General features: G+C 33.7%; 1 protein-coding gene across 2 annotated transcripts; it reads right to left on the reverse strand.

The window, feature by feature from the left end:
- Positions 1–248: 248 nt before the first annotated feature.
- Positions 249–13,765, reverse strand: LOC121372196 (proteasomal ATPase-associated factor 1-like). 2 transcript variants are annotated; one of them, XM_041498481.1, is made up of 11 exons: positions 13,700–13,765; positions 9,925–9,965; positions 9,357–9,460; positions 7,840–7,935; positions 6,705–6,800; positions 5,843–5,993; positions 3,856–4,050; positions 3,374–3,465; positions 2,672–2,787; positions 2,357–2,439; positions 249–883 (listed from the first exon to the last, which is right to left on the reverse strand). In XM_041498481.1, the coding sequence occupies exons 1-11, from the start codon at positions 13,753–13,755 to the stop codon at positions 723–725; spliced, it is 1,191 nt and encodes a 396-aa protein (XP_041354415.1). In that variant the 5' UTR covers positions 13,756–13,765; the 3' UTR covers positions 249–722. The 2 variants fall into 2 exon arrangements, with proteins under 2 accessions (XP_041354415.1, XP_041354414.1); XM_041498480.1 differs by having other exon boundaries at positions 3,374–3,480.
- Positions 13,766–13,953: the final 188 nt, after the last annotated feature.

Consider the following 13,953-nt stretch of genomic DNA (forward strand, 5'->3'; position numbering starts at 1 on the left):
TTACGAAACGAGTATCACGATTTTTGTATTGCCTGAGTGAGAGTGAGGGTAATTCATGAATCCTGAAACAAGTTTTGTAAAATCAGTACGACTCACACGCGAGTGTAATAATTTCTTTATTATCCATATTATTATTGTTGTTTTCTTTATGAATAACAAGACCCAACTCAAAATGTTTCAGCCACAACTAGAAGGAGATGTCGAAGTGACGTCATATTTCAAATGCACAGTCTGAGCTAGGACTGGAGAAGCAATGTCATGTTATGACGTCGCTTCCCAAAATTATGTCATTACACTTGTTATTACACGTGTGCTTCGTATGATCATTATTAACTCGGTTATGTTGAACCAAATGGATAATAATGAAAAATATGTTCCCTGCAGGAATCCCATGATGCCAGTTCAAAACATCCAAATATGTTGTAGCAGCCACTTAGCAGAAAGCAGATTTTAACTTACTGTAGTAGTCGTTACTGTAGTAGTCATTACTGGTTGAAAACTGGTTTCAAATCTGTGTTAACAGTAAATGATTTTTAACAGCAGGTTGTAACAGTCACTGGTAGGTAAAACATCCATGAAACAACAACCAAGGTACTCCATCATACTCTTTCACTTTTGAAAAGTATAAAAAAGTATAAACCATAAAGTTATTAACAGACTTGAAAGAAGATTTCACTGATTAAAACCAAGTATTGACTTATTTCAGGACACCAGTCACACTGTCACATGTTGGTCAAATTGTATTTTCTGATCGCACCATCTCTACATGCTGTGTATACATGCGTTCCATCACAAACTGTCCGATACACTGGGTCACAGTCTGATCCGGTCAGCTCGGCTAGACATTCGAGTCTTTCATCCACATAGAAACACGAACCATCACCTTAAAAACACAAAACAATAAAGCATTATGTATGTGAAAAATGTATTAATTTAAGCTTCAGGTATCGTTTGAATTTAAAAAAAATTTAATCAACTTTTAAAACTTTTGATCAACATTTTCAGGACAACTGAATTTTAAATACAATATTAGTATAAATTGTTTGACAGTTTACATAATCATAATAAATGTTAATTACTGTTAAAGACACAATATGCAGTACTGGAACTGGCCAAATGGCAAAAGTTTATATTATGGCCTCTTCTTAGTCTTACATTTTACAAATACAAGTGCTTCACAAGCCAAGAAGGAATTATAAATATAATTTAAAGACATTATATTTTTAAATTATAAGATTGACTGCAAGACAATATAAAGATCTTAATCTAAATCAATAAATAATGAACACCTGTGATCAAAGACAGAAGTCAACAAACTGAAACTATTATACACATTGTCTTCATAAGCAGCTAGTAAACATAATGATCTGAGCTTAAGTGCTATTTTATTTTCAAAGTGAGATCTTTAGTAAGTACAGTCGAGACTGGTCTAATGGTCACCTGTATATAATGGCTACCTGTCCATAATGGCCACCATAATTCCCACCCAATGCATTTACATCTTTTCTTAACCTGTATATAACGGCCACCTGTTCAATGCGGCCAACGACCACTATTTTTGGACAAAAATGAATGGTTGAACCTGCTATACAGGCCACAAAATTACAATGACCACTATTTTTTGTCCACAATTAACAGTTAACTTACCATAACGGTCACAAGATATATACATGTGCATACATATACCTGCGCCGTCACAATATAAAGTTATTGTTTTACTCAAGATGAAATAAAAGAGATGCATGCTTCAGTGATATGTTTGGTCATTTAATTTACAAGGCAACTTGTTATTGGTTGAAGCAAGGCGTGTACTGAACTTATGTATATATTCAACTTTGAACACTGACAGGTAGTGTATTCCAAGGTGTGTGATTGCCGCTAGTTAGACAAGCAGTTCAGACAATCTACCGCCATGGTTGTTCCGCCATTATATATCGACAAACTGACACTTTTGTTAAAGTATAATGATTTCTTATATGCAACCTTTTGCGTGTCGTACATTAATTTAATACGTAACAAAATGTAGTTGAAAGCAATTAAAGATAAATGATTTTTTCAAAAAGTGTGTAATAGAATGAGTTTCAACAAAACTTTAAGTAAAATTTTTATGTAGTAAAAATTAAGTTTCGCTCTCTCTCTCTCTCTCTTATTATTATTTTTTTCGACGACTGTTGATACTTTATGCATTCCAGTTTAAATGTGGGGGTTTTATAGTAAATTATTTTACATGTGTTTTCCTTTACCTGTATATAACAGCCACCTGTCTATAATGGTCACTTTTTTAAGCATATAAATAATACATTGAAACATAATACATGTAAAAGAGATTGTAACAGAAAAGTCATTGACATCTTACCAGTAGAGACAAAGAAACCCTGTTTGTATGGCAAGAGAGATAAAACTGCTGATCTTGATTCCTTCCATTCTTTGACTGGAACTCTGCAATGAAAATATACATTTTTAAACTTGCATAAACTGACACTGTTTGAAGAAAAAACTTTGTTTTCTTTAACAACATCATTACAGCACGGCATCGGCTATTTTTTCATAAATTTCATATTTTTCATAAATAGCACATACCACAGCCTTTGATATACCAGTCGTGGGGCTGTGGTTGTAGGCAATAAAACTTCAAATGACTTCAGTAAATTTGACACAACATCTCACTTACCTAACATTTCTCAAATCTACAATTGTTATGTGCCCATCTTGCGTGCCGCACACTGCTGAGACATCCGTCAAGAAAGCACATGTGTTTACAGGGCCATGACAGTCTAGTTCAAAGATCTATTATAAAAAAGACAGATAATTAGTGTCCTACATTTAAAGCAGAGCTAGCTTTGGCACTCGTCAAATTTATGAACTGTGAATTTTAAAGACAATTAGCAAATTTTATTTTAATATGGCAAATTAAATTAACCTCATAAAGATACAAATATTTCTCAGATAAGTGAATGATCCTTTGCTAATTTTAGAAAAATATGTTTAACTCAGTATTATATTTGAAAAACTTAGTGTTCTGTTTTAAATCAATACGTTTTTATGCTACTAAAAAAATCGGAACAGAAAATAAAATAGTAGCTGAGATGTTTATAATGCATTCATGTTTTATGGTCATACAGGTACAGTGGCAGATCCAGAAAATCCATTTAGGGGGGCCCCAATGACATGAGGCGGAATGCCAATGGAACTTTGGGCGAGGTTTGGAGGGGATCATAAAAAATTTTAAATTAATATATAATAAAATTATAACTGTCACAAAATTTAGGGGGAGCCCGGGCCCCTGGGGCCCCCGCCTAGATCCACCTCTGAGGTATGAGAAGATATTACTCAGCGAAATGTCTGAGGTTATTTTTAGTGAGAAGCCACACACCTTCGTTCGAGAGCGAAGACCATATCCTTGAAGAGTTGAATTTTCACAAGCTAACAGCAACATTGTTCCTTCTGTTGACACTTCCCTTTCACCTACAAATAAGGGCTCTTGCTCAAAAAGCATAAAACCCATGATATTTAAACTCCGAAACTTAAGACAGTTAAAGAGAAATAGCTGTGAGTTTTTCACACCAGTTTTACATGCTATGTCAAACATTTACCATTAAATTAAAAAACAAAGCATAGACTGTTTTTGTTTTTTTCCCATCTGTGTTAATATATGTAGGTTTTTTAAAGTCATTTACTAGACCAAGAGATGCAGTAAATTTTATATCTAAGACACATAACATCCAATGATTAAGCAATAAAGTATTAAGAAAGAAATATTACTTTTCATTCTGGTTGCTGTTGACAAATATTTATAGAAAAACTGTATCATGGCTTCAAGAACTAAAGGAGATAAACACAACATATAAGACTTACTAGAAGGACTATTTGGTGTACCGAGATCTATAGAGTTGTCTGTGATGTGCAAGGAACATGCATTGACAATGCCATTACACTCATTAAAAGTTGTTAAACATGACTGGTTTCCAACATCCCAAAGTTTAGCTGTCCCATCTTTGCCACATGACACAACATTACGACCTTTATCAACAATAGCAGTGTCTAAAATTCCTAAAAACAAACATAAAATAAATTTGTAAAAAGTTATCATAGATTTCCGAGATACAATAAGAACATCAATCATATGGAAGCCACCCTTAATGCCTAGATGGACACTGAAACACTGAACACTTGGAGATGTGTGAACTGTACATGTGAATTTAAATCAATGACTGCAGTTAAAAATAACTATAATGGTAAGTTAATGGTAATGTAAAGTTAAACGTCAATCTATATCTGCAACCAGATGGGCATGTCCGACAGATGTCAAACTTAAGTGCATTATGGGCCTGTGTTTAATTAGAAGTCACTCTATTGACGAGGACCCAGTAGCTTTTTAAAACATGATTAAGCTAACCATGGTTTAGTCTAATACATGTATAGTTTCTTTAAAATCTTTTTGTATAAATAAAGTATGCATCGGACTCAAGAAGTTATAAATAAAAATTGAACATATTTCTGTTAAACATTGAACTGAATGGTGCACAGTTATTTCAACAAGGTGGAAATTTTAGACTAAAAAGGAAAAAACTACATCAGAAAACATTATTGACATTCAAAGATCTGGGGCCATTTGTTCAACCAACTACATGTTGCCTATCCTACAGAGAACACTGATATATTGATTATTCTAGAGCCTTAGATCTGGGCCATTTGTTCAACCAACTACATATTGCCTATCCTACAGAGAACATTGATATATTGATTATTCTAGAGCCTTAGATCTGGGGCCATTTGTTCAACCAACTACATGTTGCCTATCCTACAGAGAACACTGATATACTGATTATTCTAGAGCCTTAGATCTGGGGCCATTTGTTCAACCAAATACATGTTGCCTATCCTACAGAGAACACTGATAGTTTGATTATTCTAGAGCCTTAGATCTGGGCCATTTGTTCAACCAACTACATATTGCCTATCCTACAGAGAACATTGATATATTGATTATTCTAGAGCCTTAGATCTGGGGCCATTTGTTCAACCAACTACATATTGCCTATCCTACAGAGAACATTGATATATTGATTATTCTAGAGCCTTAGATCTGGGGCCATTTGTTCAACCAACTACATATTGCCTATCCTACAGAGAACACTGATATATTGATTATTCTAGAGCCTTAGATCTGGGGCCATTTGTTCAACCAACTACATATTGCCTATTCTACAGAGAATACTGATATATTGATTATTCTAGAGCCTTAGATCTGGGGCCATTTGTTCAACCAACTACATGTTGCCTATCCTACAGAGAACACTGATATTTTGATTATTCTAGAGCCTTAGATCTGGGGCCATTTGTTCAATCAAGAAAGAAATGTTTTGTTTAATGACGCACTCAACACATTTTATTTATGGTTATATGGTGTCAGACATATAGTTAAGGACCATACAGATATTGAGAGAGGAAATCCGCTGTTGCCACTTCATGGGCTACTGTTTTTCGATTAGCAGCAAGAGATCTTTTATATGCACCATCCCACAAACAGCCTTTGATATGCCAGTCGTGGTGCACTGGATGGAATGAGAAATAGCTTAATGGTCCCACCGACTGGGATCGATCCCACACCGACTGTGCATCAAGTGAGCGCTGTACCACTAGGCTACGTCCCACCCCTTTGTTCAACCAACTACATGTTGCCTATCCTGTAGAGAACACTGATATTTGTGGTTATTCTAGAGCCTTAAGAATGACTGGTTAGCATTACTACACATTTTCCATTCTCTGCTGATCAGCTATATCATTACATGCTGGTTACACTATAGAGAACAATGTCATGATATTTTGAGTGTTTCTCTACCTGATGTATGACCGGTTAACGTTACTGCACATTTGCCGGTCTCTGCTGACCAGATTTTCAGCAGCATGTCGGCACCACCACTAAGAACCACGATGCCCGATGGAAAAAATCGACATGTGTACACATCAGCAACATGCCCTGCCAGTTCCCGCTGTTAACAAAATAAAAGTAAACTGTTTATAAAATTAATACAATAGTAATGTCTTTGCATATTTGTGACAAATTTTAGTGTAGCAATAAAGTTAGTAAATAATAACGTTTGTTTTGTTTAACGACACCACTAGAGCACATTGATTTATTAATCATCGGCTATTGGATGTCACACATATGGTCATTTTGACAGTCAGATATGAAACCCACTACAGTTGTTTTCATTTGTAGCAAGAGATCTTTTATATGCACCATCCCATAGACAGGATAGCACATACCACGGCCTTTGATATACCAGTTGTGGTGCACTGGCTAGAGTGGGAAATAGCCCAATAGGCCCACAGATCGGGATCGACCCTAAACCGACCGTGCATCAAGCGAGCCTTTTCTCACTGGGCTACGTCCTGCCCTTAGTAAATAACAATATATCTGGACACAAAAATAGAAGAGAAAACCTGGTGCCGCCATATATATATATATATATATATATATATATATATATATATATATATATATATATATATATATATATATATATATATATTCTTACCAATAAAGCAGCAGGGGATCATTTATATGCACTTTCCTATAGACAGAAGAGACCAAAACTTTTGATGTACCAGTCATGGGGCACTGGTTGGAATGAGAAACAATTCACTACAACTGAGCTCTGCCAAGCTTAAACATTGCTGGTATATCTACCGGTACTTACTCTGACTTCACCATCACTTGTCTGCCATATCCGTAGTTTGTGGTCGGTATCACAAGATACACCCAAACCACCTGACGTCACATCCAGGCAAGCTACCTTTTGAAAGAAAAAAAAAGTTATTATATTAATTTTGCAAAACAATAAACCTAGAATTGCCTAAAGCGTGTCCATATTAATTTTATACTTTTATGATGGCTACTATCAAACTATTAGGATGAAGCTAGATGAATGATTTTTATTCTGTGAAATGCAAACATATTATAACACAACACAATTACCTGTATCTAAAATTACAAAAAAATAAAATAAAATAAAATATACCAATCTGATAAATTCTGTATTTATCACACAAATTCCATGACCTTTTCCAGGCATTTTCCATTACTTTCTGGAGAATTTTTCTGTGATCAACAACATAATCGAACAATATTACAATGTATTTAACTGATTTGTTGATTTGTTTTGAGGTAATTTTAATTTGGAAAAAATAAATTTTCCATGACCCAACTAACTCGAATGCCTATTTTATTAATTTCATTTTAACTTCATTTCCGTACTTATATCCAATTAAGATTCAAGCACACTGACCTGGAAACACACCTCAGTTATCTGGGCTGTCTGTCCAGGACAGTAGGTTAGTTGTTAATGGTTAGTGAGAGAGAAGAGGGTGTAGTGGTCTTACACCTACCCATCGAGTCATTAAAACTCACTCTGGGTGAGAGCTGGTAGCGGGCTGCGAACCCTGTACCTACCAGCCTTATGTCTGATGGCTTAACCACGACACCACCAAGGCCGGTCGATTGCCTAACTTACATCATGATTTGTTACCATATTGATGCCATATAAATTCACTTACTAAGGGGAATTAAAAATCACTCTCCTCAAACTGTCTCACGGGAGTGATAGCTCCCTTTAAAGGGTGAGGACTGTTTAAGTGGTATCTGGTTTGGAGAAGGTTATGTTCTATACTGATATTTAAAGGGTGAGGACTGTTTAAGTGGTATCTGGTTTGGAGAAGGTTATGTTCTATACTGATATTTAAAAAAAAGACTGTGAAAACTCTCCAGTTTTTAGACATTTTTGGTTTCATTTCCAAAACGAAATGAATCTGCTCAATAAGTTAATTTCTTCTTACTGCCTTCTGGTGTATTTTCAAAAACCTTTTCTGTGGTGCGACAAATTTTCTTGATAATGTCCCCTGTGCTCCATTATATCCAACTGTGATAGACTTCTGCAAAAAATATAATTATAAAGAGCATTTAAACTTTAGTGACAATGTTTGGTAACAAATATCAATCAACAAATACTTACTATACAAAGCTGCCATAAAATATCATATTGTATTCCAGTTAATATTACTACGACTACGAGCTTCAGTAGTATTTTTGTGCTCAAGGCAGGTTGTGCTTCCACCACAATAAAACAAAAAAAATTCCTGGGATAATTAAATATATTAAACAAGTTAAAACCCTTAGAACTTAAACACTTTTCATTATAAAATTACAGTTTTCAGTGGCTTTTGCATGCATTACAGTCAGTTTGTAAAACTTGGGTCTCATACATTTTCATTAGTATCTGTAATAGTGTATCCAACAATTTTCAATATAAAATGACAGGGCTAGCTCTGGGTCAGCAGAAAATTTCGCCAAATTATCTGTTAAACTTAAAAACTTGCAAAACCCAGTTATTTTGTGTCAAAATATCAATTATTGCATAAAATTATTTTGCCAAATTATCTGTTAAACTTAAAAACTTGCAAAACCCAGTTATTTTGTGTCAAAATATCAATTATTGCATAAAATTATTTTGCCAAATTATCTGTTAAACTTAAAAACTTGCAAAACCCAGTTATTTTAGTACCAGAGCTAGCCCTGAATCACGCTGACTAAGCTTAGTAAAAACTGTTAATAATACCAGCGTATAAATTTTGGAATTACAAGAAAATAAACTTGAAGAACGTAAATTTGAATATTTATCAGTGGAAATAAGCAATTTGTGTACTTTTCAAGATAATATTTTTTAATTCAAGCACTGTTAAGGGTTTTGACAAATTCAAGGACTTTACAAATCTGTGTGAACCGTGTTATACTGCCTCAATTATTTAAATCAGTTTGTTCCATCCCAATATCAATGCTCTTCATTCACTTTGTGGAGTGAAAAGCAATTTTGGCTTCTCATATTGAGAATCAGTTTTAAAAATTAGATGTCAAATTAGATTCCTTATTAACCTTATTATAATATGTTTTTCAACAAAAATGCAGCAAAACTGATAAAAACTTCTAATTAATATTATTATTCCTGAAAATTAAGCATTTTGGATACATATGACATTGAATCTGAAATCTTTGTATAAAAAATAATATGAAGTGCAGAATCTGGCTGTGAAATTGAATACCAAAAAACACATTGAGCATTTTAAATAGTAGGTGCTGTTTGCCCCATGTCAAGTCTGAGCCTTGGTTATATTTTTGAGAGAAGATGCTGTCATGGTAATCCTATATTGTTACATTTTAATTTTCTATTCCTGCCTAATCCAGCAAAATATTTTGTTATTTCATGGATTATTAATTAACATTCAAAGCTATAGCTCTATTACAGAGGTTCATTTTTTATTTGTCTTTATAATCAATAAGTACATATGTATACATGTACCTTAGTAACACTTGCGATAGAAAACCCGTTAGAACCAAGCATGTACGGAAGTCCTTCTCTCGATATTCCCTCAGTATTTATATGCCCATGGACACCAGGAGAATCTGAATGAAAAACCAATAAACTAAACTATTACATGGTTTGATTAAGTAATGTTAAAACATGTAAATAGCACACAAAATTATTACATGTAATGGTATTTGACTACAATAATGAAAAAAAAGAAAAGAAAGGACAGTTGACTATCATAGGCCTAAATGTTTATGCAGGGATAAATTCTGTTGTTGTTGTTTGTTTAATCACACTGTTGTACGATGTTGAACCATCAGCTACACTGTACATGTATGAAGATGTAAGTAAAACACTTTAAGCTCAGAATGTTCTCATAATTGATGATGGCTAGGCAATGTACATGTATTTCTATGGACCTAGTTGAAACAAAATGGCACACCAAAAACCTAGATGTAAACTGAATGATCAATTTTAAATGGGTTAATCAATATTAAAAAGCAAAATCAAGGATGCAGCTTTAATTCAAATTAAAAATTAAAAAACACTGTATTCTTACTTGAACCTTTGTAAGTCACCCATGCTTCACCTCTGTTTTCCCTAAAAATAAAATGTAATAATATGAATAAACAAAAAATATTTCTTTCTATCTTTTTTCTTCTTTTTTTGGAGGGGGGTCATGTTATTAACAACAAACTCAACATGCATCCTAATAATGAGTATAATCATATTGATATGTCAGTAGTTCAAATTCTCTACATACTATGAAACTTGATTTCCGTGGTAACCGGAAGTCTGGGTAAACATTTTTGATGAAAGCTTTGGCTAAGTTAAAGTTTGCCTAAGTAATGGGGTCTGCAATTGGTTGTGCTTTAGTTTGAACAAAAAACCCCAGTGTGATCTGTCAAAAGTCCAAAATGGTTTGACATCATACCTAGTACACTTTTATCTTTCGTCAACGTCACTACATGTACATCTGTATTTTTTTTTTTAAATAATATCACTTTCATCCAACATTACATGTAATGTAAATGCCTAAAAAAACATAAGACCTGAACATGCCTTAGTACATGTACATGCTTTCTATTATTCTAATTGTTTATACTGTTAGAAACATTTATCCGTTTATTTTCCGAGTGATAGTTCTGAATATTCATGTCACATTCACAATTTTATCTTTTTTCGTGTTTTTTGTTTGGTTTTGATTGTCATTTTGGTTAATAAGGGCACAAAGAATCACCTTATATTAATACTTGCTAACTGGCTAGTAAATGAAAAAAACACAAAAAAAACCCAACTCGGGATTGTTACTCATCAGGCAAGACATAATTCATCAAAATAAATGCTGATTGTAGTCAACCTATGCTTCTAATCTCTATATGGGTGGACTAATCCATCACACACATATCGGGTATGCGTCTGCACACAGTTTACCAGGATTTGATTTATTTGGAGGGAATCATATATCGGGATGGCATGGGAGCATCCCTAATTCATCAAGATTAACCGTGAATGCTTGCACATGCATTCGAGGTTAATCTTGATGAACTAAGGTCGACGACAGTCACTTTTCGCACCCTTGTTTTGGCTTCGTACACAATAAATATAACATATCTTACCGTAATTTCACTTGAAATCCATATTTCGAAAAAGGTACAATTTTCTAATCCCAAAATATTGAGAGTCCATGATACTGCAAACGCTTTAGGCATATCATAAAATATTGTTTGTTTCCGGTTACCCGACCGACCCTAATTTGAAACTGCCGACCCTAAAACGTTTTTTGTATATCCAATTTTTTTTTTTTAAATATAACAACGATTTCCACGAAAACAATCCAAAACTATCACAAGCACTAATTTGGTGTCAATTAGTGGATAACCCTACTGTGTTTTCCGATTTGCATACGTATATCGGTGGTTTTACTGTCGCAAATTTAGTTTTATTGGTGACCTGTTAGCCACGAAATGTTTTCTTCTAACAGTTGATTGATGGAGTTACTTCACTTCAAATTGAAGTTCGGTAACTTTCGTGAGATATCGGGCGAAGAGTCGGAAAATAGTTTTCACGAATATATGCGATCTTTTCCGATTTACTCTATATCTAGCGTAGCGAGGTGTTCCGATTAATAATAATAATAATAATAATAATAACTATATTTAATTATTTACTCCAGCGACAAACTGGCCTTCTAGAAATTTAGTGACCTTCTGATAAACTAGGGGAGGGAATGTTTACCGATACTGATGGAGTTTACTGCCAAATCAAATGATTAAATATGTCAGTAAGATCTCGATGCGTTTCGTTATTTTTTGTAAGTGGTCACTGGGAACTTCTTAGATACACTAGGAAAGATAATATTCATAAAAAAAATTAAAAATGTTATTGTTGGACAGATAAATACAGAACCCTGCTTTTCAGTTTTCATTAAAAGAAATTGTTATAACTTATTTACTGGTTTCTATCCAATTAAGGTTCAACCAAGTTAAGTGTTAGTATGAGAGTAAACATTCTGCCTATTATTAAACAGCAAGGGATCTTTTGTATGTACTCTCCCACAGATAGGTTAACACTATGTTGCCCTCAAAATCAAAATGCCTTGCCTGTTATAAATTTATAAGTTGCCCATGTAAAAAGAAGCCTTTAAACACACCTATGTGGATAGTACTACAGATTTTCTTTTTTTAATTAAGTTATGAAATAGATATAGAAAATAAAATGGCCATAAGGTTTTTGTCCTTTTGAAAATTGTACAATGGAAAAAAAAAATCTTATATTTAAAACTGCACATAAAATATGCCCCCAAAACATCACTTTACTTCATTTCTAGGGAAAACACTGTGATGGTTTGCATAATGCATTTCTATACATGCAGACGTTATTTTGGATTCCGGTAGTCAACATCTTTATTTAATATCCATAAATAAAATTATTTTCCAAAATAAAATGTTTATCCTACCTACCTACCCTATATTTTTCCAGCATGTAATAGGAAACAAGAATATGTTTTTTTTTTCGGCCTTAAAGGTAGGGTCAACTCAAACAAAAGCTGTATGTGTTGGAAAGATGCATACCCGGACTACGAACACATAGACACTTTAACAAATGAAAAACGCGTAATTTTAGAGTTAATAAAAAACATGATTATTCCTGCTAACTGGTGTCAGCCATTTTGTCTGGTGGGAGAAAAATGTACTCTATTAGGCCTATTGATATGCTGCGTTGGAGCAAAAATGACAACCCATGATACCCAGGTGATAATTTTCTTTTCTTTGGGACTACGTAATTGGTCAGTTCTGTGGTTTTAGATGGAAAAGTCTACTTAGTTTTACAGAACTATTTACAGTAATAAACCATGTCCATTACCATTTTAGGGGTGACAGGTAATATTCCACAATACCAGTATGTATTTTTGTGTCTGGACAGCATCAATTAATTGGCTCGTCTGGTTACCAATCAAATACACACCTGCCAATCAGGAATCACAGGTAGAAGCAACTAACAGCATAGTCCAATTAACTAAGAAAACACTCCGTGTATCATTTCAGTACATAGGTTCATACATGAACAAAACATTGTTAATTATTTTGACTTGTTGTGTAGCCACTTTGACACTGGTATTTTATTTTGTATTGAAAAATAATATATATATATAGTGCTGGATATACTTATTGCTGGCTTACTGGGATGTGTATTAATATAGAACATTGCAATGTATGACAATTTATCATCCCGCAAAAACCAGGTAGATTGTGTTTCTCTAGTTCTAAGGCTCATTCCTGACGTTACGCGTTAAGTATTACGTAACCACCAGCTCGCCAGAGGGGGCGTACTCAATGAGATTGTACAAAATGGCTGCACCTGTTATATATAATAGCCATCACGTTTAACCGTTTTATTAATTAATTATACGATTATACTTGTTAATATTAAGCAATAATGTGCATTATACATCATTGAATATGCATACCAGGCCAAATGCCTTAATTGTCCCTTCCTTTAATGGAATCCTAGATTAATTCTGAAAAAATATTAATTTTAAGTTTTAAAACATGAAAGAAATAAAAAGTACCTTTTGTCAAATATAACATATCAAACAATTACTGTTGAATATGTTTTATTTATTGTGTACGAAGCCAAACAAGGGTCCGAAAAGTGACTTTCGTCGACATTAGCTGCTGATTAGGAGCATCCCAAGCCTGCCCCCCACCCCACTCCACCCAATCCTGACCATGCCAGTGGATACTAAGTAGGAAATGAACATTAAATAATTAATGAGCTCGACTCTAGATAGCACCTTAAATTCATATTTAGTTAAATGTAGTACAACGAACCATAATACATGGTCCCAATCACTTTGTAAAATAATTCTGTCCATGGTGGCTTCCATCTTGCCAGAAGTGAGCATACACTAACAAAAATTAACAGTAATTTTTAATTATAAAGTGTTTTTAAACATGAGTTATTTTCTTAACATTAAGTACTTAGAAATTATTTTAATACTATATTAATCTGTATCACTAAATATTAGGCTTTCACTTCTTTACTGTGTTTTACGACATATGTATTTCGGCAAGTGACTTCATCT

Source organism: Gigantopelta aegis, chromosome 4 (genome assembly GCF_016097555.1).
Source record: "Gigantopelta aegis isolate Gae_Host chromosome 4, Gae_host_genome, whole genome shotgun sequence".
Lineage (NCBI taxonomy): Eukaryota > Metazoa > Mollusca > Gastropoda > Neomphalida > Peltospiridae > Gigantopelta > Gigantopelta aegis.